The sequence below is a fragment of the Pithys albifrons genome, chromosome 22, assembly GCF_047495875.1.
Source record: "Pithys albifrons albifrons isolate INPA30051 chromosome 22, PitAlb_v1, whole genome shotgun sequence".
Lineage (NCBI taxonomy): Eukaryota > Metazoa > Chordata > Aves > Passeriformes > Thamnophilidae > Pithys > Pithys albifrons.
Window position 1 is genome coordinate 2832678 of NC_092479.1, and position 23840 is coordinate 2856517.

The 23840-nt window shown below is 54.7% G+C and overlaps 1 protein-coding gene across 8 annotated transcripts in view; it reads left to right on the forward strand.

The window, feature by feature from the left end:
* Window positions 1-23840, forward strand: part of EIF4G3 (eukaryotic translation initiation factor 4 gamma 3) — a 177675-nt gene that overhangs the window by 73732 nt on the left and 80103 nt on the right. For 5 of the 8 annotated variants that reach the window (XM_071575714.1, XM_071575717.1, XM_071575715.1 and 2 more), the window contains exons 4-6: window positions 11765-11860; window positions 17576-17608; window positions 23786-23806. In XM_071575714.1, coding sequence (XP_071431815.1) covers window positions 11765-11860; window positions 17576-17608; window positions 23786-23806 — 150 coding nt within the window. The remainder of the gene's footprint in view (window positions 1-11764; window positions 11861-17575; window positions 17609-23785; window positions 23807-23840) is intronic. The other 3 variants (XM_071575720.1, XM_071575716.1, XM_071575718.1) reach the window with 2 other exon arrangements.

Here is a 23840-nt window from a genome sequence, read left to right on the forward strand (position 1 = left end):
AACCAGTCAGGTTTCAGTTTCCTAGTTGCCAAAATAATACTAAAATGCAAGTATGTCCCAAAGGAGTGGTTTGGCCTGTGCAGGTGCTGCCAGCAGGACTCAGGTGGCCCATCCTGGGCATCTCCAGAGTTCTGTGACTGACTTACAAAGTGGTTTATTTTGTCCATTGCCAAAATACTCATTTTAGGTCAAAAGCTGCTTCAGCTCCTGTGCTGCAGCCCCTGGGAGAGTGTCAGGACAGGCAGAGCAGGAACCTCCTCCCTGCCCTTGGTGTTTGAGGCAGAGCCTGGATGGGGAAGGAGCCTTTCCTTGGCCACATCCTGGGCTGTGCAGCTCTGGGGCTGTTCAGCTCTGGGGCTGTGCAGTTTTGGGTGCAGTTTTGGGGCTGTGCATCTTTGAAGCTGTGCATCTTTGGGGCTGTGCAGCTCTGGGGCTGTGCAGCTCTGGGGCTGTGCATGTTTAAGGCTGTGCAGCTTTGGGGCTGTTCAGCTCTGGGGCTGTGCAGCTCTGGGGCTGTGCATGTTTAAGGCTGTGCAGCTCTGGGGCTGTGCAGCTCTGGGGCTGTGCATCTTTGGGGCTGTGCAGCTCTGGGACTGTGCAGCTCTGGGGCTGTGCATGTTTAAGGCTGTGCAGCTTTGGGGCTGTTCAGCTCTGGGGCTGTGCAGCTCTGGGGCTGTGCATGTTTAAGGCTGTGCAGCTTTGGGGCTGTTCAGCTCTGGGACTGTGCAGCTTTGGGGCTGTTCAGCTCTGGGACTGTGCAGCTTTGGGGCTGTTCAGCTCTGGGACTGTGCAGCTTTGGGGCTGTGCATGTTTAAGGCTGTGCAGCTCTGGGGCTGTGCAGCTCTGGGGCTGTGCAGTTTTGGGGCTGTGCACCTTTGGGGCTGTGTAGTTTTGGGTGCATCTTTGGGGCTGTGCAGCTTTAGGGCTGTTCAGCTCTGGGGCTGTGCAGCTTTTTGGGGCTGTGCACCTTTGGGTGCAGCTCTGGGGTGTTCTCTCTGCCCTGCAGTGACACAGCCCTTCACATCAGAGAAGAAACCCAATCCTGCTGTAAGGTTCAGTCTGTGGACGTTTTAACCACTTTCCCTGGAAGGCAGTGCCAGGAGCAGGAGCAGCTGCCTTTGGAGGAGGCTGGAAAAGCTGCTGCTGCCAACACTGAGTTCATGCTGAGACACCTTCGTTAGAATCGAGGCCAGTCAGGAACCAAAGCCTGAGGGGAATTAAAGGAGCTGGGTGTGAGGAGGGGCAGCCAGGGGAGAGTTCATTAGGGGAAATGAAGATACAGGGTTTAAATTATAATCCTCTTTGCTTTCTCAGAGCTGAGTCCGAGGTTCCACTCGCTGGGTGTGGGAGGGCTGCACTTGGGTGGGTTGCAGTGCTGGGGCTGCCCTGGCACTGCCCTGCAGCTGTGGCAGGGCCAGCCCAGCCCCACAGAGCAGGGAGGGCTCACAATTCAAAGCCACGTCCTTGCTGTCCCCATCATGTGGGCCAGGGGGGGTGTCCTGCTCCTGGGGGGATTCCTTCCCCTGCATCCCAGGCCAAACTGCTGCTGGCCAGGCCCTGACCCGGAGAAAACTCCCCAGGAGGAGCCTCGGGGGCTGGAGCAGCAGCACAGCCTGGGCCACCTTCCCTGTGTGGTTTTCCTTGAGGAAAACAGTTCAGCTGCTGGAGGGAAACCTGAGTCTGGTTGTTCAAAGCAGGGATGAGAGGGAGGACCATGGTCCTGTCCCCTGCCTGGCTCCAGGGGCAGCTGCCTGTGGCCTCAGGGGCTGTGTCAGGGAAAATCTGTAAATTCAGGGGAAGGATCCCTTAGTAAAAGAGCACTGAGTGTTCCTCCAAGTGCCCAGCTGGGGATCTATAAATTTAGGGGTAAGATCCCTCAGTAAAAGAGCACTGAGTGTTCCTCCAAGTGCCCAGCTGGGGATCTATAAATTTAGGGGTAAGATCCCTTAGTAAAAGAGCACTGAGTGTTCCTCCAAGTGCCCAGCTGGGGTTTGAATCCATGCTCAGCCTTTAACTGGGTCAGGGAGCGGCCTGGGAAGAGCCCAGAGCTGTGCAGAGGTGCCTGTGCCTGTTCTGCAGGAAGGATGGGGGTGCTTGGGGGTCCTTTGGGGACAGAGGTGGATCTCACCACAGCTTTATCCTGTTTCCAGCCTGTGCATATTTTTGGTATTTGCTTTCTCAACATAAAACAGTAAAAGGATATTTTTATAGATGTGTGTGGTGGCATTTTTGGTGAGATTTTAGCCAGGTGCTCCCCATTCATTAGTGCAGTGATAGATGAGACATAACGAGTTACAAACCACCTGGGCAAGGCACTGGGGTGTTTATTCCCCTGCAGCACCACAGTGGGCAGGAAAACAGCCCTTGGGGCAGTCTGGGACCCCCAGGGCTGTCTGAGCCCCAGCACTCCCCGCGGGTTCTCCTGAGCTGCTTTCCTGGCTGTCACATTCCAGAGGGATTAAAGCTTCGGACTGGTGTTACTGGGGCTGCCCCCACAAGGCAGCCCAGTGGCTGTGCTGGTGTTACTGGGGCTGTGCTGGTGTTACTGGGGCTGCCCCCACAAGGCAGCCCAGTGGCTGTGCTGGTGGTACTGGGGCTGTGCTGGTGTTACTGGGACTGTCCCCACACCTGAGCTCAGTGGCTGTGCTGGTGTTACTGGGCTGCCCTCACATGGGAGCCCAGTGGCTGTGCTGGTGGTACTGGGGCTGTGCTGGTGTTACTGGGACTGTCCCCACACAGCAGCCCAGTGGCTGTGCTGCTGTTACTGGGGCTGTACTGGTGTTACTGGGGCTGTGCTGGTGTTCCTGGGACTGTCCCCACACAGCAGCCCAGTGGCTGTGCTGGTGTTACTGGGCTGCCCCCACATGGGAGCCCAGTGGCTGTGCTGGTGTTACTGGGGCTGTTCCCACACAGGGGCCCAGTGGCTGTGCTGGTGTTACTGGGACTGTCCCCACACAGCAGCCCAGTGGCTGTGCTGCTGTTACTGGGGCCTGTGCTGGTGTTACTGGGGCTGTCCCACCACAAACCCAGTGGCTGTGCTGCTGTTACTGGGGCCTGTGCTGGTGTTACTGGGGCTGTCCCACCACAAACCCAGTGGCTGTGCTGGTGTTACTGGGGCCATGCTGGTGTTACTGGGGCTGTCCCGCCACAAACCCAGTGGCTATGCTGGTGTTACTGGGGCCTGTGCTGGTGTTACCGGGGCCTGTGCTGGTGTTACCGGGGCCGTGCTGGTGTTACTGGGGTTGTCCCCACACCCGAGCCCAGTGGCTGTGCTGGTGTTACTGGGACTGTCCCCACACAGCAGCCCAGTGGCTGTGCTGGTGTTACTGGGCTGCCCCCACAGGGGAGCCCAGTGGCTGTGCTGGTGTTACTGGGGCTGTTCCCACACAGGGGCCCAGTGGCTGTGCTGGTGTTACTGGGACCATGCTGGTGTTACTGGGGCTGTCCCCACACCCGAGCCCAGTGGCTGTGCTGGTGTTACTGGGACTGTCCCCACACAGGGGCCCAGTGGCTGTGCTGGTGTTACTGGGGCTGTCCCCACACCCGAGCCCAGTGGCTGTGCTGGTGTTACTGGGGCTGTGCTGGTGTTACTGGGAGGTGACTGGAGGCTGAATGTTTCCCCCCCAAGGTCACAGGGACTGGGAGCAGCAAAGCTCCTGAGTCATGGTCATGTGCTGGAGCTGCAGGTCCGGTTCTCCTCGTGTAGAACTCCATAAATACAGACCAGCCAACCCCTTCCCCGAGTCAGGAGAGGGTTCAGGAGGGGGATTAACCCCTTCCCACACCCCCTCGGCCACAGGAGCTGACACTGCTCTGCCTGGGGGTGGATGAGTTTTGTTCCCAGAAGTGTTTCCCAGAGGCAGAGCTGTGACTCAGCTTTTGTGAGCCTGGTGTGTGTCCTTTGCCTGTTTATTCCCAGGACAGGCAGTCCCGAGGGAGTCATGTTACTGCCCAGCTCAGTGTTTATTAACCAGCTCGGGCACTGAGCTAAGAATAACTTTTTTTCAGTTGTTTTCTTGATAGTGATGATTTTTCTTGCTTAGCACAGAGGCAGCACCCGAGGTGGGAACAGCGCAGGGAAAGGGTTTTCCCAGCAAGGTGTGGGAATGTTAAACACTCAGCCATTATCACCTTCCCCCCTGAACAAAAGACAGGATCAGGAAAGGGGGAGCTTTCAGGGAAGCAATTGCTGTGTCTCCGAGTGGAGCAGCTCAGCAGCAGTTCTGGGAGCTCCAGGGATTCAGTGCAGCCTTTGGATGCTGCAGAGCCAACATTTGCCTGCAGAGTGGGGCACCCTGCCCTGCCCTGCCCACCCTGCCCTGCCCACCCTGCCCTGCCCTGCCCTGCCCTGCCCACCCTGCCCGCCCTGCCCTGCCCGCCCTGCCCTGCCCACTCTGCCCTGCCCTGCCCTGCCCACCCTGCCCTGCCCACCCTGCCCACCCTGCCCGCCCTGGCCTGCCCACCCTGCCCTGCACTGCCCACCCTGCCCTGCCCTGCCCTGCCCACCCTGCCCACCCTGCCCTGCCCACCCCACCCTGCCCTGCCCTGCCCACCCTGCCCATCCTGCCCTGCCCTGCCCTGCCCTGCCCACCCTGCCTGCCCTGCCCTGCCCACCCTGCCTGCCCTGCCCTGCCCTGCCCTGCCTGCCCTGCCTACCCTGCCCTGCCTACCCTGCCCTGCCCGCCCTGCCCACCCTGCCCTGCCCACCCTGCCCTGCCCTGCCTACCCTGCCCTGCCCGCCCTGCCCACCCCGCCCTGCCCTGCCCGCCCTGCCCTGCCCGCCCTGCCCTGCCCACCCTGCCCTGCCCACCCTGCCCTGCCCTGCCCTGCCCACCCTGCCCACCCTGCCCTGCCCTGCCCTGCCCACCCTGCCCTGCCCTGCCCTGCCCTGCCCACCCTGCCTACCCTGCCCTGCCCGCCCTGCCCACCCTGCCCTGCCCACCCTGCCCTGCCCTGCCTACCCTGCCCTGCCCGCCCTGCCCACCCTGCCCTGCCCTGCCCGCCCTGCCCTGCCCGCCCTGCCCTGCCCACCCTGCCCTGCCCTGCCCTGCCCACCCTGCCCACCCTGCCCTGCCCTGCCCTGCCCACCCTGCCCTGCCCTGCCCTGCCCTGCCCACCCTGCCCACCCTGCCCTGCCCTGCCCTGCCCTGCCCACCCTGCCCTGCCCACCCTGCCCTGCCCACCCTGCCCTGCCCTGCCCTGCCCACCCTGCCCACCCTGCCCTGCCCTGCCCTGCCCACCCTGCCCTGCCCTCCCTGGGGGTTATGTAGGGGATTTTCAGAGGGTTTCCTCGCTGATCCCTTCACCCCCTCCCTCCATCCTCAGCATTCCAGCCTGGAGCCCGGAGTTCCACCTGCCCCCCTCCCTTGGAGCTCCTGTCTGGCTGCTGGCACAGGAGCTGCCTTGGACAGAGGGGTGGGTGCTGTGCTGGAGCAGCTGACAGGGCTGAAGGGACTCAGCAGGCAGGGGGTTATTCTCCTGGAGCTTTGGTAACTCCCTTTGGCTCCCACAGTCTCACATGTGAAGTAGCACCTGCAGAAATTCATAAACCACTTTGCCCTCACTTTGGTCCCCCCTTACGGTTGTCACACAAACACCAGTTGAGGCCAAACCCCCGTGGTGTGGAGGGGGCAGAGCAGCAGCAGCAGCAGCAGCAGCGGTGGTGGCTGTGCAGGGGCTGTAAACCATGTTTGTTTAGGAGCTGTTTGTGGTTGCTGTGGGGTTGTCTCGCACTTGTCCCTCGGGGCAGCACTTGTGGCCTCCCCCCACAGCGGTCCCTTGTCCCCAACTGCCTTGTTTGGTGGCCCCTTCACTGCAGAAACCCTTCAGTGGGTGCTGCTTCAGCCTTTCTGTGCTTTTTCCTTTATTTTTAACTCAATGCTGTGTTTATCCTGGTTGGGTTTTAAACAGCAGAGGAAGTTCCAGGCTGGTTGTGTGGTGTCAGAGGTGCTGTGTCCCCAGTGAGTGGTGCCTTTGGCACTGAGTTTCCCTGGTTTGTAGTCTGGCTGTGAAAACCCAGAGGGTTTTAGGCTTAGTGAGAGCTGTGCTGCCTTCCTCCTTCCTTCCTTCCTTCCTGCTTTCCCTCCCTCCTTCCTTTTTTCCTTTCCCTTTTCCTTTTCCCTTGTGTCCTTTTCCCTTTTCCTTTTCCCTTTCTTTCCTTTTCCTTTTCCCTTTTCCTTTTCCCTTTTCCTTTTCCCTTTTCCTTTCTCCCTTTTCCTTTTCCCTTTTCCTTTTCCTCTTTCCTTTTCCCTTTTCCCTTTTCCTTTCCCTTTTCCCTTTTCCTTTTCCTTTTCCCTTTCCCTTTTCCTTTTCCCTTTTCCTTTTCCCTTTTCCTTTTTCCCTTTCCTTTTTCCCTTTTCCTTTTTCCCTTTTTCCCTTTTCCTTTTCCTTTTCCTTTTCCTTTTCCTTTTCCTTTTCCTTTTCCTTTTCCTTTTCCTTTTTCCCTTTTCTTTCCTTTCCTTTCCCTTTTCCTTTTCCCTTTTCCTTTTCCCTTTTCCTTTTCCCTTTTCCTTTTCCCTTTTCCTTTTCCCTTTTCCTTTTCCCTTTCCTTCCCTTTTCCTTTTCCCTTTTCCTTTTCCCTTTTCCTTCTTTCCCTTTTCCTTTTCCCTTTTCCCTTTTCCCTTTTCTCCTTTCCTTTTCCCTTTTCCTTTTCCCTTTCTTTCCCTTTTCCTTTTCCCTTTCCTTTTCCCTTTTCCTTTTCCCTTTTCCTTTTCCCTTTTCCTTTTCCCTTTTTCCTTTTCCTTTTTCCTTTTCCTTTTTCCTTTTCTTCCTTTTCCTTTTCCCCTTTTCCTTTTTCCCTTTTCCTTTTCTTTTCCTTTCTTTCCTTTTCCCTTTTTCCTTTTTCCTTTTCCTTTTCCTTTTCCTTTCCTTCCTTTTCCTTTTCCCTTTTCCTTTTCCCTTTTCCTTTTCCCTTTTCCTTTTCCCTTTTCCTTTTCCCTTTTCCTTTTCCCTTTTCCTTTCCTTTCCTTTTCCCTTTTCCCTTTTCCCTTTTCCTTTTCCTTTTCCTTCCTTTTCCCTTTTCCTTTTCCCTTTTCCTTTTCCCTTTTCCTTTTCCCTTTTCCTTTTCCTTTCTTTTCCTTTTCCTTTCCCTTTTCCTTTTTCCCTTTTCCTTTTCCCTTTTCCTTTTCCCTTTTCCTTTTCCTTTTCCTTTTCCCTTTCCTTTCCCTTTTCCTTTTCCCTTTTCCCTTTTCCTTTTCCCTTTTCCTTTTCCTTTTCCTTTCCTTTCCCTTTTCCTTTTCCTTTTTCCTTTTCCTTTTCCCTTTTCCTTTCCCTTTCCTTTTCCTTTCCTTTTCCTTTCCTTTTTCTTTTTCTTTTTCTTTTTTTTTTTTTTTTTTTTTTTTTCCCTCCTTCCCTCTCCCCCCCCCCTCCTCCCTCTCCCCTTTTTCTTTTCCTTTTCCTTTTTCCTTTTCCTTTTTCCTTTCCCTTTCCTTTTCCCCTTTTCCTTTCCCTTTCCTTTTCTTTTTCCTTTTCCTTGTTCCTTTTTCCTGTTCCTTTTTCCTTTTCCTTTTTCCTTTTTTCCTTTTCCTTTTTTCCTTTTCCCTTTTCCTTTTTCCTATTCATTTTTCCTTTTTCCTTTTCCTTTTCCCTCTTCCTTTCCCTTTCCCTTCCTTTATTTTCTTTCTTTTCCTTTGGATTTGGGGGCAGCATTCATATCTGAGTTGGGCTTTGGGAGTTCCATCTGAGTTGGTCTTTGGGAGTTCCATCTGAGTTGGGCTTTGGGAGTTCCATCTGAGTTGGGCTTTGGGAGTTCTGAGTTGGGCTTTGGGAGTTCTGAGTTGGGCTTTGCTCTGTCACACGCAGTTTAAGCCAGAAGAAAACAAGTTTTCCTGACCGTGGGTATTCTCTTTTCTCTCTGCTGAGGGGCTGTGGGAGCAGCACCTTGGGCTGAGGGCACATTTATTGGTGTTACTTATTCAGTGTTTCCTGTCCCCCACCCCGTGTGCTCCCTGCTGGCTGCTGGGAGAGGCACAAGGGGGAATGGCTTCAAACTGCCAGAGGGCAGGGATAGAGGGATATTGAGAAGGAATTCCTGGCTGGGAGGCCCTGGCACAGGTTGGGCAGAGCGGCTGGGGCTGCCCCATCCCTGGAGGTGTCCCAGGCCAGGCTGGAGCAGCCTGGGCTGGTGGGAGGTGTCCCTGCCATGGGTGGGACAAGGTGGACTTGAAGGTTCCTCCCAACCCAACCTGTTTTAGGATTCTCTGCCATGAGGAGCAGCCCCAGGACCCCGTGCAAGGTGCTTGGGCTGACAGCAGTGCTCTGATCCCTGAGGGGAGAGGCCTTCCTGGCCCTCTGGGCAGAGATCCAGGGGCACAGAATCAGCTGCAGGATCCTGCACAGGCAGGACAACCTCCCCAGGCTGGGGATGGAAAGACTCTGGAGTTTCCTGTGCCTTGTGCTGCCCCACTGAGAGCCCTGGAATGTTCAGCACTCGACACCTCCAGCACAGCCACACTTGGCAGATAAAAGGGCAGAGGAGTTGGTGCTGCATCTGACATCTCAAATAAAACATTAGAAGGCTCCTTGCAAATCAGTTGTTGGCATGAGTTGGCTTTTGGCACTGGTAAGAAGGGAGGGAAGGGCTGGTTGGGGAGGAGGGACAGGACAGACCTGCCCTGCTCAGCTGCCTGAGGCTGTGCAGGGGCTGAGCAGAGCTCTGACTGCCCAGGCTGTGCTGGGATCAACCCCCCAGAACAGCATTCCCAGCTGGATATCCTGCCCAGAGTCTGTGCTGGGATCAACCACCCCCAGAACAGCATTCCCAGCTGGATATCCTGCCCAGGCTGTGCTGGGATCAACCCCCAGAACAGCATTCCCAGCTGGATATCCTGCCCAGTCTGTGCTGGTGTAACCCCCCAGAACAGCATTCCCAGCTGGATATCCTGCCCAGACTGTGCTGGGATCAACTCCCCAGAACAGCATTCCCAGCTGGATATCCTGCCCAGTCTGTGCTGGTGTAACCCCCCAGAACAGCATTCCCAGCTGGATATCCTGCCCAGTCTGTGCTGGGATCAACCCCCCCAGAACAGCATTCCCAGCTGGATATCCTGCCCAGGCTGTGCTGGGATCAACCCCCCAGAACAGCATTCCCAGCTGGATATCCTGCCCAGGCTGTGCTGGGATCACCCCCCAGAACAGCATTCCCAGCTGGATATCCTGCCCAGTCTGTGCTGGGATCAACCACCCCCAGAACAGCATTCCCAGCTGGATATCCTGCCCAGAGTCTGTGCTGGGATCAACCCCCCAGAACAGCATTCCCAGCTGGATATCCTGCCCAGTCTGTGCTGGGATCAACCACCCCCAGAACAGCATTCCCAGCTGGATATCCTGCCCAGGCTGTGCTGGGATCACCCCTCAGAACAGCATTCCCAGCTGGATATTCCTGCCCAGAGTCTGTGCTGGGATCAACCCCCCCAGAACAGCATTCCCAGCTGGATATCCTGCCCAGTCTGTGCTGGGATCACCCCCCAGAACAGCATTCCCAGCTGGATATCCTGCCCAGTCTGTGCTGGGATCAACCCCCCAGAACAGCATTCCCAGCTGGATATCCTGCCCAGAGTCTGTGCTGGGATCACCACCCCCCAGAACAGCATTCCCAGCTGGATATCCTGCCCAGTCTGTGCTGGGATCAACCCCCAGAACAGCATTCCCAGCTGGATATCCTGCCCAGTCTGTGCTGGGATCAACCCCCAGAACAGCATTCCCAGCTGGATATCCTGCCCAGAGTGTTTGGGGTCCTGGGTCACAGGGGTGTCCTTGGAGACACATTTTATCAGCATTTGGACCCACAAAGCAATGTGAGAATCAGGTAGAAAACAAGAGAAGGTCCTGATTGGTTTGTGAGGTGGGAACAGTGTCCTTGTCTGTGGGGTTTTGTGTATGTTTTACTCTTTAAAAAGCAGTTTGTGTTCCCAGAGCAGGAATAGAAGGTGTTGCAGCAGGTGGTGTTTGAGATGGGACTATTTTGGGGCTTTGCTCAGTCCCCTCATCCCCTCTGCCACAGCTTGGGTTTTTCTTGTTTTATTTTTCTTCTTTATTTCTGGGACTGGGAAATACCTGCTTGGCTTGTTTCTGAACTGTGTGTTCATTTACCTTGTGTTGCATTTTGACCAGCAGGTGACAGTGGGGGATTTTATGTACAGGGATGGAAAAGAAGACAAGAAAGACTTAACACAGATCATGCCCCTGTGCCGGGCACGGCTGGGGCACCTCCAGTGCCGGGCATGGCTGGGGCACCTCCAGTGCTGGGCACGGCTGGACCCTCAGGGCAGGGACATGGAGGGGCTGGAGGTGCCCAGGGAAGGGGCTGGAGCAGCAGGAGGGGCTGAGGGAGCTGGGGGGGCTCAGCTGGAGCAAAAGGAGGCTCAGGGGGCACCTTCTGGCTCTGCAATCCCTGCCAGGAGGGGCAGCCGGGACAGGGGGTCGGGCTGTGCCCCAGGGCACAGGGACAGGAGCAGAGGGCACGGCCTCAGGCTGGGCCAGGGCAGGGGCAGGGGGCACAGCAGCAGGAATTGGTGCCTGGAAAGGGTGGGCAGGGGGCACAGAAGCAGGAATTGCTGCCTGGAAAGGGTGGGCAGGGGGCACAACAGCAGGAATTGCTGCCTGGAAAGGGTGGGCAGGGGGCACAGCAGCAGGAATTGCTGCCTGGAAAGAGTGGGCAGGGGGCACAGCAGCAGAAATTGCTGCCTGGAAAGGGTGGGCAGGGGGCACAGCAGCAGAAATTGCTGCCTGGAAAGGGTGGGCAGGGGGCACAGCAGCAGGAATTTCTGCCTGGAAAGGGTGGGCAGGCACTGGCAGGGGCTGCCCAGGGAGGGTTGGAGTGCCCAGCCCTGGAGTGTTCAGAAAACCTGTGGCTGTGGCCCCTGGGGATGTGTTTCAGTGGAGACCTTGGCAGTGCTGGGGGCAGAGTTGGATTCCAAGATCTTGGAGGGCTTTTCCACCATCAGTGATTCTGTGATGGTGGAAAGCAAAGGCTGTCAGAGTCTGGTGGCTGCTTTTGGTGCCATTGCTATAAGAACTATTTAAAAAGTAATACTGTAACTTCTGATATTTTTGTTCAAAAAGAATAAGGAAAAAGGCACTTTGAAAAGTTGTTTCTAAACATCTCGTTAAAATGTGTCATTGGCAGAGCTCCACAGCTCCAACTTACTGTGACTTGGGGCAAACACCCCTGGGAGAGCATTTGGGAGGAGGAGAAGTTGTTGTAGCCCCTGGAAATGGGTGGCCCTGGGAGGAGCCTGTGCAGCCCCTGCTGTACCTTCACCTGGGATGGTCCTTCCTCATGGTGCAAACACCTGGACGTGGCAGCGGCTCCTGCTGAACACACTGGGGCTGGTTCCTGCTCTTGGTCTGGTTTGGGAGGGTTTATTGGCACTGTCTGCAGTTCAGCTTTCCTTGACAGCCACCCCAGAGCAGGACTTTGGCAGTGCTGTGTGTGTGGCCAGGGTTGGACACACAGGGGCCAGTGCTGGGGTGACATTTCCCTTCCCTCGTTTTCCCTGCAGTGCCCTGGGGAGCTCAGCTGGTAATTAGCAGAGTTTGCTTAATAATGAGTAACCAGCTATTGCTTACTCAGTAGTGGAAAGTGCTGCTGTGAGAGGCAGCATTGAAGGGTTGGTTGGGTTCCTGTTGGAGAAGGTTTTCCTTCCCAATCCTGTTGTTTTCATCTCCATGTCGATCACTCCAGCAATAACGTGTTCCATTCCTGTCCCTTGGGGTGAATCATGGAACACACTGATTTTACACTTGCTCCTCTCCCTCCTGGCAGGCTCCTTACCCCTCAGGACAGAATGCAGCTCCAGCCACGCTGGTGTACCCTCAAGCCCCTCAGACAATGAACACGCAGCCTCAGACCCGCTCGCCGGTAAGGACGGAGCCCTCGGGCCTTTCTGCTGTCCCTTCTCCCCCCTGCTTGTGTCTGTGTGTCTGTGTGTCTGTAGCACGTGGCTGGTTCTCTGGGAAGCCCATTCTGCTGACCTGGAAGCACATGGAAAATGGCAAAGCTTGACTGAGTTTTTCAGGCACTGTCCTGGTAGGATAATTTTCCTTCTCAAGTGGCTCAAGGAGGGATCTCACCACTTCAAACAGCACAACTTCCTTTTAGCCTAGTTGCTTGCAGGTTTCCTTCATTGTAGAGTTCAGGCTCATTACCAGAATCTTTCTCTTTTCTTCTTTTTTTTCCCTTTTGATTTTTTCCTTAAGGAAGTGTTTTCTGCAGGGGTAGAGCAGGATCCAACAGCACCAATTCCCTGCAGTGTCTGTGGCTCTGGGCATTGCCCCCAGGTCAGTGCCACTGCTCAGCTCTACCCCTGGAGGTGCTCACATGGGACCTGGAACTTCTGTGTACTCAGATCTTTTTGTGCTGAGCCCCTTTTTCATCCAGCTTTAGGTCTGATTGTCCTCCACAGCCTGTTTTTTGGGGTGTGTTACTGTGGCACTGCTCTGCTGTTGTGGGACTTTGGTGTTCCCCAAGCCAGGCTCTTTCTGGAGGGATCTCTGCTCATGGCACAGCCCCACAGGATGTCAGGAGGCCCTTCCAGGGCAGAGGGGCTCAGCCCAGGCTCTGGAGATGTGGTGGCTTCCCATCCCCACGTGCTGAGCCTCCCTCAGCCCAGGGGGGACAATCCTGCATCTGCACCGACCCCCTCAGGGTCCCCACACCTGTTGCTCCCTCCCTGCCCTCTGCCCTGTCTGGTGCTGCTGCAGCCACAGGAAAACCTCCAGGGCAGAGGAGTTTGTGCTCAAAACAATATAAATAAATAAATACAAACCCAGGGCAAGAACCCCCCCATGTGCAGCTGCACCCGTGGCTTCCCCAGCTTTGGGAGGTTCCCCTCCAGAGTGTTCCAGGAGGGCTTGTCTGAGCCCCATTAACCTCTGTGCTGATGAGCCAGAGCCAATTAACACCAGTGTTGGAGTTCTGTGGTGTGGACAGCTGGGAATTTGTCCTTAGTGCCCAGTTCTGATCAGAAGGCAGGACCCAGCAGGTAAAACCTCTTTCCTCAGTAAGTATAACCATCTTCTTTCTCTAATTGTTGCAAAGCTCAGCTAAATTGGTGTGGTTAGAACTGGAGCAAAAAACCTGACTGAAGAGCTGCATCTCTAAACCAGTTTCTTTGACAGCCCAGCAGAGCAGTGCCAATACATTGCACAGACAACTGGAAGAGGAGGAAGGTTTTGGAACAGAGTCCGGTTTACAGGTCCCTGGCTGGAAGAGGCTGGATAAAATACTGCATTGTAAGCAATATAACAAACTGTACTCCTTCTTGCAGGCCATTGTGCCCATGGCACTGTTTTGATTTCTTCCTTTCCTTATTTTTTTTTACCACATCTTTTTGGTTGGCTACAGAAATGCACTGAGTTTGCTTCTTTGCTGAGGCAGGAGCTGCCCTGGCAGCTGTGCCAGGTGAGGAGGTGCCACAGGGACCCCAGGGGAGGGTCCAGCCTGGGGGGCTGCCCTGGCAGCTGTGCCAGGTGAGGAGGTGCCACAGGGACCCCAGGGGAGGGTCCAGCCTGGGGGGCTGCCCTGGCAGCTGTGCCAGATGAGGAGGTGCCACAGGGACCCCAGGGGAGGGTCCAGCCTGGTGGGCTGCCCTGGCAGCTGTGCCAGGTGAGGAGGTGCCCCAGGGGAGGGTCCAGCCTGGGGGGCTGCCCTGGCAGCTGTGCCAGGTGAGGAGGTGCCACAGGGACCCCAGGGGAGGGTCCAGCCTGGGGGGCTGCCCTGGGCAGGGCACCCACAGGGCCCCTGGGCTGTGTCACTCAGGGAGCCCCTGCAGGGAATTGGGCCAGAAAGCACCAAACTGCAGGTGTGGCCCCCCATTGCTGAGGAGGAATCCAGGGAGGGTTCTCTCTGCACCATCAGGCTTTGGGCTCTCCTTGTGCAGGTTCTGCCACCAGCTCTGCTGGGACCATCTCCACCCCATGACTAAAAGCTGCTCCCACCCATCCCATCTCATTCCACCTCCCACCCCAAAGCAAATGCAAGACTGGCCCAGCCTGAGCTGCTCCTGCATTTTGTTCTGGGCTTGATTTGTTTCTTTTTGATTTAATTACATTTTGATTTGTTTTTTACCATCCTTTCTGGTGGTGAAGGCAGAGTGAGGAGGGGACAAGGAGGGTGGCTTGGCCATCCCTGGGCTCCCCCAGCACAGGATTGATCCCAGATCCCCTTCCCAGAGCCCCTGGAGTTCTCCATCCTGTCCTGCATCCGAGGGCCATTGGAATTGCACAGCTTGGGCTTCTCTGGCTGCCCTTGCAATCCAACTGGCTTCATGTCCTGTTAGCATCACTCCAGGGTGGGAATGTCAAAGTGCAGCTCCAGCTGGGGAAGGAAAAGGAAATCCAGGCCCTTGAGCACTGCTGGAAGCTCCCTGTGCCCTCCTGGCCACTCCAGCCCCAAATCCCAGGGGATTGGGGCACAAACTGCCCCGTTCTGGGGGCTCTGCCACAGAAAGATGGGCTGGAGAGGGTGTTGGAGTGACCCAGGAGTGGGGAGAGAGGGAACAGCATCCCCAGGGAGAGCAGAGCATTCCCTGTGTCCACAGAGGGCTGCAGGGAGTGTGGGAGCAGCAGGGTTGGACCCAGGATTTAGAAAGTTTTCCTGATTACTGTTTTCATCAGAGAAAAAACACCCCAAAATATGAATTTGAATGGAGACAGCAGTGACTACAGTTTGTTCTGTTGCTTACAGCTACTGATGGGAGGAATTCCTATCAATTATTGAAATAAAAAGTCCAGAGCCAGTGGTGACCAGTGCAAAATAGATGAGGGCATTTTTCACTAACTTGGAGCTTTTATTTTATTTCTTTATTTTTTCTTATAACACATTCCTTTCCACCACAGAATATATTCCAGCTTCTTCAGATAGAAACTTCCAGCTCTTGTTTTAAGCACAGTGAGAACAAACCTCCTCCATGGAGCAGGGATGAGAGAGATGCTTTGGCCCTGAGGTGAAGCTGCACAAGGTTTTTGCTCCCCAGCATTGTCTTTTTGGGTCATTTTTGCCCCTGGTGTGAAACACAGAGCGTGTCACCCCATGGGAAGGCTCAGCCCTTCCAGAGGACCTTGAGCCCCTTTTTTTCCCCCCACACACACAGAATATTTGAGGTGGTTTGGGCAGTTCTTTAGGGAAACAGGGACTTGAAGAGCTTTTCCCTCCTGAGCCCCATCGAGGTGCCTCTTCCTCAGCACCCCCAGGCCACTGTCCTGCCCTCCTGGAGCTCGGGCTGGTGCTGGGAGTCTCTGAGTCCTTCCACTGGATTCAAACACAAATTCAGCTTTTTAGTCTTACAAGGTGACCAGGCTTTGCTTTTGATTCCTTAATCTAAAGCTTAGAGAAAATTTTCCAGAGTGAGAAAACTATTTGGTGAACCAGTGCAGGTCATCCTTTATAAACACAGAATCATAGAATGGATTGGGTTGGAAAAGACCTCCAAGATCATCAAATCCAACCCTTGGTCCAACTCCAGTCCCTTTACCAGATCATGGCACTCAGTGCCACGGTCAAGCTCAGCTGAAAAACCTCCAGGGATGGGGAATCCACCCCCTCTCTGGGCAGCCCATTCCAATCCCTGAGCACTCTCTCTGCAAAGAATTTTTTTCTGCTCTCCAACTTCAATTTCCCCTGGCAGAGCTTGAGCCCATCGTGCCCCCTTGTCCTATTGCTGAGTGCCTGGGAGAAGAGACCAACCCCCACCTGGCCAGAACTTCCCTTCAGGGAGTTCCAGACAGTGCTGAGGTCACCTCTGAGCCTCCTCTTCTCCAGGCTGAACACCCCCAGCTCCCTCAGCCTCTCCCCACAGGGCTTGTGCTCCAGTCCCTTCTCCAGCCTCGTTGCTCTTCTCACTTGGTTTAGAAGAGACCTCAAATTATCAAGTCCAACCCTTGATCCAACCCCACTGTGATCACCAGCCCAGGGCACTCAGTGCCACATCCAGTTTCATCTTAAACACCTCCAGGGATGGTGAGTCCACCATCACAGAATCATAGAATAGAATCATAGAATCAGTTGGGTTGCAAGAGACCTCTGAGATCATCAAATCCATCCCTTGATCCAACCCCACTGTGATCACCAGCCCAGGGCACTCTGTGCCCTGGGCTGGTGATCACAGTAGGGTTGGATCAAGACATGGTGGATTCTCCATCCCTGGAGGTGTTTCAGAGGACACTCAGAGCCACATCCAGTCCCTCCTCCAGCCTCGCTGCTCTTCTCTGGCCCCGCTCCAGCCCCTCAATCTCTTTCCTCAACTGAGGGGCCCAGAACTGAACACAACACTCAAGGTGTGGCCTCACCAACCCTCGTGCCAGAACCAGTGTGTGAACTTGGACATTCCTGAAGGGTTTTCCAACTCTCCATCCATGAGGTGAAGGCAGAAGGGATGGACAAACACCAGGATGAGCAGAGTAGCTCTTGGACATCTTAGATCTTGGCAATTAGAATGTTTATAAAGGAAAAAATCAGCTGGGCCAGTGGATATTTATACTCTGCTTTGTGGCAACTGGGACTAAACAGAAGGAAGGGCTGCATGTGAACCCTGGCCCACTTTTCCTTACAGAAAACCCTCTTTTATGAAACCAAATAATTAGTAGCCAGTTTTGATGAGCATTCCCAGGCAGAGATGAAACCACAGTGATCTGAGTGAGAGGGATGGGCTGTGCCTGCAGTCACTGTTGGTGGGCAAAACCCACTCTGGGTCTGGTCTGATTGTTCCTGATAATTATTGCAGCTCTTATCAATAGATTTCTCTGCTCTCATCATGGAGCTCTGCTCATTACACTGAGGATTAAAGGTTCCACACCTAACTCAGCTCTGGAAGAAGACACCTTGTCATCTTTATTTATATTTTCCATTTCTCGCATTCATTTTTATTTCTATTTTAACAATCAGTTCCTTCTTGGGAAAGGCTTTTGATGTCAACTGAGCATGTGAAACTGGGATTTGTTTCCTCTGTGTGGAACCCAAGTGGGTGGGAAGTGCCTGAGCTCAGGGCTGGGAGGCAGGACCTGCTGCCCCCCGTGCTGGTGCCCCTGGGGACAGCCTGGCACAACCTGGCCCTTCTCTGCCAGAGGGATGGACAAATCCCAGGCTCTGTTCTGGTCCTGGTGGAGAAACACCAGCTGGCAGTGACATAGCAGGGGGAGTGTGTGCAGGGAGTGGCTGCTCTGTGCCAGCAGTCACTGCTGTGCCTGGCCCTGCCCTGCCCTCAGCCAGGAATGTGCCCCCCCAGTGCCCAGTCCAGCTGCTCTAACCATTTCCCTCCACCTCACACAGTTTCCCAGCCACTTCTGCTCGGCTTCAGTTGGGTTTTTGTTTGGTTTTGTGTTCTCTCCCAGGCAGGGTGAGGAATTCCTGCATCCCCCACCAGGGTGCCCTTGGCATCCCAGGAGCTGCCCCCCAGCTCCCCGTGCCCACTCTGTGCCCCCCAGCCCTGTCTGTCTGTCCTGCAGCCAAGCTTTGGAGTGTGTCCTTGTCCTTTTCTTTTCTGTGGGTTTATTTTGCATAGACTGTGACATTTTGGTCGTTGTGGTGTTTCTGACTCTTTGTGCCTTTCCTTTTGTGTTTGTCTCTGCCTTCCCTCAGTTTGCAGCGGGGCCTCGACCTGCCCATCACCAGGTACAGTAATGCCCCTTCATTATCCCTGCACTAATTGCCTGGGGCTGGGAGGAGGGCACTCACCCACTAACCCTGAGTGGAGGACCCCCCTGTAGTGGTTACTAGCACTGCCTAACCCTCTAACTGCTGGGGGACAGCTGGGCCACTGCTCCATTAACCCCCCGGTGCCTGGGGAAGCACAACCTGCAGGGATCCTTGCCAGGAGTCTGGGGGGGTGTTTTGCCTTCTCCAAACACTGGAACCTTCTTCTGGCTGTTCCTCACACTCCTCAGTGCATTGAGTTGCCTGAAGGAGCCAGCTGAGAAAATGCTGCTCTTCCAACCAGGAGCAAAGGGAACAACCCTCCATCCATCCCCTGTTTGTTGTGTGCCACTCCTGGTTTTCTGTTTCCTTGCAGTGCTTGGTGTTGTTTTCACTTGGCCCATGAAAGCCAGAACTGTAGGAATCTTTCAGTGTTCCTGTGGCTTGGACTTTGTGAGGAACCATCAAAGGGACTGTGGGGAGCAGCCCTGGCTGGTGGAGCTCAGGGGTGGCAGGAGCACCCCAAGGACCTCCCCAGAGTCAGGACAGATCCCTCTGTCCTCCAAAATTAACTTTCCTATCAGCTCCTGCTTCCATCTTTGCCAACCCCCTTCCCACTGGGAAGAGCTGTTGCTGCTTCCTGTAGCTTTGGAGGGGGCAGAGGGTGGGAAAGAGGAGCAGGGGCATGACAGGAGCAGGAAAGCTGTCCCAGACTGGGCTGTTTCCATGACACTCCTGGCTTGGAAGGAGCAGGTTGTTTCCACCAAGTTAACAGGAACCAAAAATTCATTAACCCCAGTGGTGTTGGGACAGGGCCTTGAGCCAAGGAGGTTGTTCCTGGGGGATCCTTTTGTTCTGTTTTGCTCCTGTTGCTGAGCAGTTGGACTGGGGGGCTGAGCAGTGTGGGGATGGTTCTGTCTCAGGAGAGCAGGTGAGTGTTAGGAGGGCACAGACACCCCAAAAACCTCAACATCCTTGTTCCTTCCACCTCCTGGAGCTGCCTGGGGGCTGTGGGAGCCATCCAGAGCAGGGGAGAAAGGGCTGAAAGGGTAAAATGGAGCATTTCCACTGGTTTGCTGCCAGGCAGAGGCCCTGTGAGAGCAGGGCAGGATTGCACAGGCTGCAGGATGTTTGCAGGGTGCCTGGCACTGTGGGCAGTGGCAGCACTGGCATCTTGTTTGGATACTCCTGTTCCTGTCTTCCCCTCAGGTCTGTGTTTCCATTTGGGGTGCTGGAATTGCATCCCTGCTCTGGCACCCTCAGCTCTGCCCCAGCTGTTCTGGGGGCACAGCCTGAGCCAGGGGATGTTCTGGAACTGTCTGAACTCCCTGGAGCAGTTTTTGGCCCAGCACAGCCTTGGAGGAAACATTTCAGTGACCAGTGGCTTTACTGGTGGGACTCTGCCACCAGTTTGTCAGGATTTGCTCTAAGACTTTTCTTTGGACCCAGTTCTGTCCCTGCCTGCAGGATAAAACTTGGAATTTCCAAGCATTTTCCCGATTTCATCACAGATTGACTCTGTTACACTTGAATCTGCTTACAATTATCTGCAAGGAGCTGTCACTGCTAGAAACACATTCCAGGCTTTATTCCCAGTTACATCTCTCATGGGCTGGATGGGACAGGCCCAGGGAAACCTGGGATGGGGTTCTTGATTTCTTTTAATCCAGAACTCTCCACCCCTGGCATGGATTGGGGTGGCCAGAGGGGGTTTGGCCACCACCCTGTGCAGGAGGGGCAGGACTTCCTCCCAAACCCAACTCAGTGGGTGCTCCAGACCAACATTTAAACATGTTTAAACTCTTTAACATAAGCAGAGGGGCCCAGACTGAGTTTTGTAACCTAAAAAGGGCTCCATAAGTAAATTGGCCACTGCAGAGTTAATATTTTTGCAACAACTCGAAGTGCCCTTGGAAGGGCACCAGGAGGTTTTCAGTTCCCTGTGTCCCTCCCAGTGGGATTTTATTAACACTTTTCTCCTGTGATTCTGGGTCTCTTTCAGGCAAACAGTGGACTGCTCTTTAATGTTGTTCTCTGTAATTATCAAATCTTTAAAGTCCTCAAATGAGAACAATTTAAGCACCTGAAGTTGAATGGCATCTTCATAAGCAGTTTTTGTTCCAGTGGGAATTCCTGTCCTGGTGTTGGATGGTCATGGTTGATGGAGCCACTCAGTGCTGGAGAAAGTGTGACCCCATTGGGAGGAAACAGTGGAGACTGAGGGGGTGGAAGTGGCTGAACTGAAAGGGAAACAGTTCTGAGCCAGAGTTCCAGGTGCATCAGGAATCCCTGATCCCCAGTCCCACTGTGAGGATCTGCTGGAAGGCCTCACTCTGAGCAGAAGGAACCCAGACCCTGTGAGGTGTTTGGGGCAGCATTTCTAAACCCTCTTCTCCTGGAGAGGCCTCAGCTCCTGCCTGGCATTGCTGCTCCATTCCTCACCCTGTGCATGGAGCTTCCCTGGTTGAATTCCTGTCCCTTCTCCAGCCTCGTTGCTCTTCTCAGTTGGGTTGGAAGAGACCTCTGAGATCATCAAGTCCAACACTTGATCCAACCCTACTGTGATCACCAGCCCAGGGCACTCTGTGCCCTGGGCTGGTGATCACAGTGGGGTTGGATCAAGACATGGTGGATTCTCTGTCCCTGGAGGTGGATTCTCTGTCCCTGGAGGTGGATTCTCTGTCTCTGGCCCCGCTCCAGCCCCTCAATCTCTTGCCTGACCTGAGGGGCCCAGAACTGAACACAACACTCAAGGTGTGGCCTCCCCAAGGCAGAGTCCAGGGGAAGGGTCACTGCCCTGGGCCTGCTGGCCACGCTGGTTTGGATCCAGGCCAGGATCCCATTGGCCTTCTTGGCCACCTGGGCACACTGTTGACTCATGTTGAGCTTCCTGTCAATTAAACTTATTCCATGGGGTGGGAGCTCCTCAGCTGGAACCACAGATCCACCTCTGCAGGGTTTGGGGAGTGCTGGGGAACCCTGTGTGGGACCTGTGTGCAGTTCTGCTGCTGGGTCTTCCAGAAGAACTTCCCTGAGCAGGGAGATGAGGGACCTGCTGGGACCATGAGAGCTCCTCAAAGGATCAGGCAGGAGGAGCTGAGCCTCAGGCCGTGGCAGGGGGTCTGCTCTGCTCTGTGAGGGGTCAGGGATCCAACCCAGCATTAAGGCAACATTTTCCAGCATTGCTGACTCCAGGGTGAGCCAAGAACTCCCTCCCTGGGAGACTTGGACAGGTAAAGGATGGGACATGGCTGGGGGACACAACCCTGGTCTGCACTGGCTGCTGAATTTGCTGAACAGCCATGATTGACCATCATTAGATGTAACAGGGTCAGGAGTCAAGGATGGGCTGGGATCAACCTGGGTTTCTCTCAGAAGCCTCGTTGTGGCCCAGGGAACCTTCCCCCTGGTCCTGGGGGGGCTGTGTGTGCTCCACCCCAAATTCCACTTAACTAGAAGAACAGAGCTCAAATCTGTGGGATTTTCATCTCCTGGTTTCTCCCCTGGGACATCCTTGGAGGTCTCTGCGTGGGCATATTTGACCTTGGCAGGTCAAGTCAGAAGAGCAGAGCATTTCCATGTTGAGTTCTGGAGGGACAGAGGTGAGGGTGGAGCACAAACCAGTTTGCCAGCCAAGTGATGCTGGTTTAGAACAGCCAAACCCCCCATGGCTCAAGTGCCCAGTGCTCCAACAGCCCCTTTCCTTGGGAATCCTGGTTTTACTGACAGGGAGAGGAGCAGCTACAAGTCATTCAGACCTTGTCAGAAAGGGCTCAGGTTGGAGCTTCTAAAAGCTTCTGATGGTCTTGTTGCTCTTGCTGGTCTGCTTTGGGCCAGGGATGGATTCTCCTCCTGTTTGTCTGTCTCTGGAGCTGGGCCAGCTCTGTGATGGTGTGGGCAGTGTTTGGGGAGGGTTGAGAGGGTTTTTCACTCAGAGTTTCCTGGTCAGAGATCCTGCTCTGCAGAGTTCAGTGCTCTGGAGCAGTGCCAGGAGTGCCCAGTGCTGTGGGAGGGCAGGGCTGTGCCTCACACCCCATTCCAGAGCACCTGTCCCTTCCTTCCTTCTGCTCCAGTGGGGAGCAGACCCTGCTGTGTCCCTTGGGGTGGAGCTTCCAGTGTGTCCCCAGCAGGTCTCACCTCCTGAGCCCTTGGGGACCAGTGATGGAAACGAGCAGCTCTCCATACCTGAGGAGGCTCCACAGCTGGCAGTGCCCCTGGATGGTGCTGGTTTGTTGGGAGCAGGTGGGCACAGAGGAGTCTGAGGAGCAGTTTCACATCTGGCTGGCACTGGTGGAGTGTCCCCAGCTCTGCCCTGGGGTTCTCCTGCACTGCCCTGTGGATGGAGGTGCTGGTGATGGAGAGACAGGCCTGGCTTCAGCCCCCAGCCCATCTTCACTCTGCACAAACACACACTGTGGGTTTTCCCTCCCCCAGCTCAGACCTCTGTAACCTGCCAACAGCTCAGAAATAACCTTTACTCAGCAGTTTGCAGTGAGAGAGGAAAAACTTGTGCACTTTCTGGTGTCTTTGCATAGTAAAACCCAGCAGACTGTGGTGATTGTCCCCCTGAGCTCAGCACCTGCCCCTGTTGCTGTGGCTCTCCTGTGGTGCCCCCTCTCACAGCCACAGCCTGACTGGAGCAGGACCATGGCAGGGAGATGCTCTTCTGGTTTCCTTTCTGCTTCAAAGCTCTCTCCTGGTTCAGGTCACATTCCCAGTGTGCTGGAGTCAGTCCTGCATCCAGAGTAACTGGGCTGGACATACAATCATTGAGCTAATCTCAGCAGTGTCTGGATTTCTGGGATGGACTCACCCATGGCTTTCCTGGAGAAATCACTTGCTGTGGGGACAGCTCAGGTGTCACAAAGTCTTCAGCAGCGCCAGAATGATCATTTCAAGCTCATTGTCATGGCAAGGATAGAGGCATCACAGCTTCCTGCCATCATCCCCATCCTTCCTGAACCCAAGGTGGATAATCCCAGCTCATTCTTGCATTCCTCAATGATCACCTCTCCTCTCCTCTCCTCTCCCTCTCCTCTCCCTCTCCTCTCCCTCTCCTCTCCCTCTCCTCTCCCTCTCCTCTCCCTCTCCTCTTCCTCTCCTCTTCCTCTCCTCTTCCTCTCCTCTCCTCTCCTCTCCTCTCCTCTCCTCTCCTCTCCTCTCCTCTCCTCTCCTCTCCTCTCCTCTCCTCTCCTCTCCTCTCCTCTCCTCTCCTCTCCTCTCCTCTCCTCTCCTCTCCTCTCCTCTCCTCTTCCTCTCCTCTTCCTCTCCTCTTCCTCTCCTCTTCCTCTCCTCTTCCTCTCCTCTTCCTCTCCTCTTCCTCTCCTTTTCCTCTCCTCTTCCTCTCCTCTTCCTCTTCCTCTCCTCTCTCTTCCTCTTCCTCTCCTCTCTCTTCCTCTTCCTCTCCTCTCTCTTCCTCTTCCTCTCCTCTCTCTTCCTCTTCCTCTCCTCTCTCTTCTCTCTCTTCCTCTCCTCTCTCTTCTCTCTCTTCCTCTCCTCTCTCTTCTCTCTCTTCCTCTCCTCTCTCTTCTCTCTCTTCCTCTTCCTCTTTTCTCTTTTCTCTCTTTTCTCTCTTTCTTTTCTGTTTTCTCTTTTTTCTCTTTCTCTTTTTCTCTTTTCCCCCCCTCACACAGTTGCTCCCACACTTCACAGCACAGCAGGTTTGGTGTGATCTGTGCTGGCCTAATTATTACCTTATTTTTTTTCTTAGCAGTTAAATATGTGGCATTTCTTACCCCCCCCAGTGTTGGTGCAGAGATGGAGAGGAATCCCTGCTTGGAGCCAGGATTTCTGCTGTGCCTGCTCCCTCTGAATCCCTGAGAGAGACCAGACAGGAGAAATATTTGATGTTTTAGGAACAGAGTAAACACAAAGTCTCTCTATAGTGTCACATCTCCTGCAGTCACTCGTGATGTGGTTGTTTTTTTTTCTTTTTTTAAACTTTCATACCTCCTTATAAACCTTGTCCAGCAGAGTTTCTGCCCCTGTGGTGCCCCCTGAGCTGGCAGTTTGTGCAGGGCTGAGGCAGAGCAGGCCAGGAGGAGCTGCAGTGCTGTGGCTCAGGTGCATGTTGGTCCTGGGCCTTCCTGTTGACCTGTCAGCTGTTCCATTGGCTTTCTTTCTGTTTCCTGCTGCTTTCTTGCTTCGTTCTTGAAGGGAGGATTCAGACCCATCCAGGTAACTCCACCTCTGGTTCTGCATGGCATCAGTG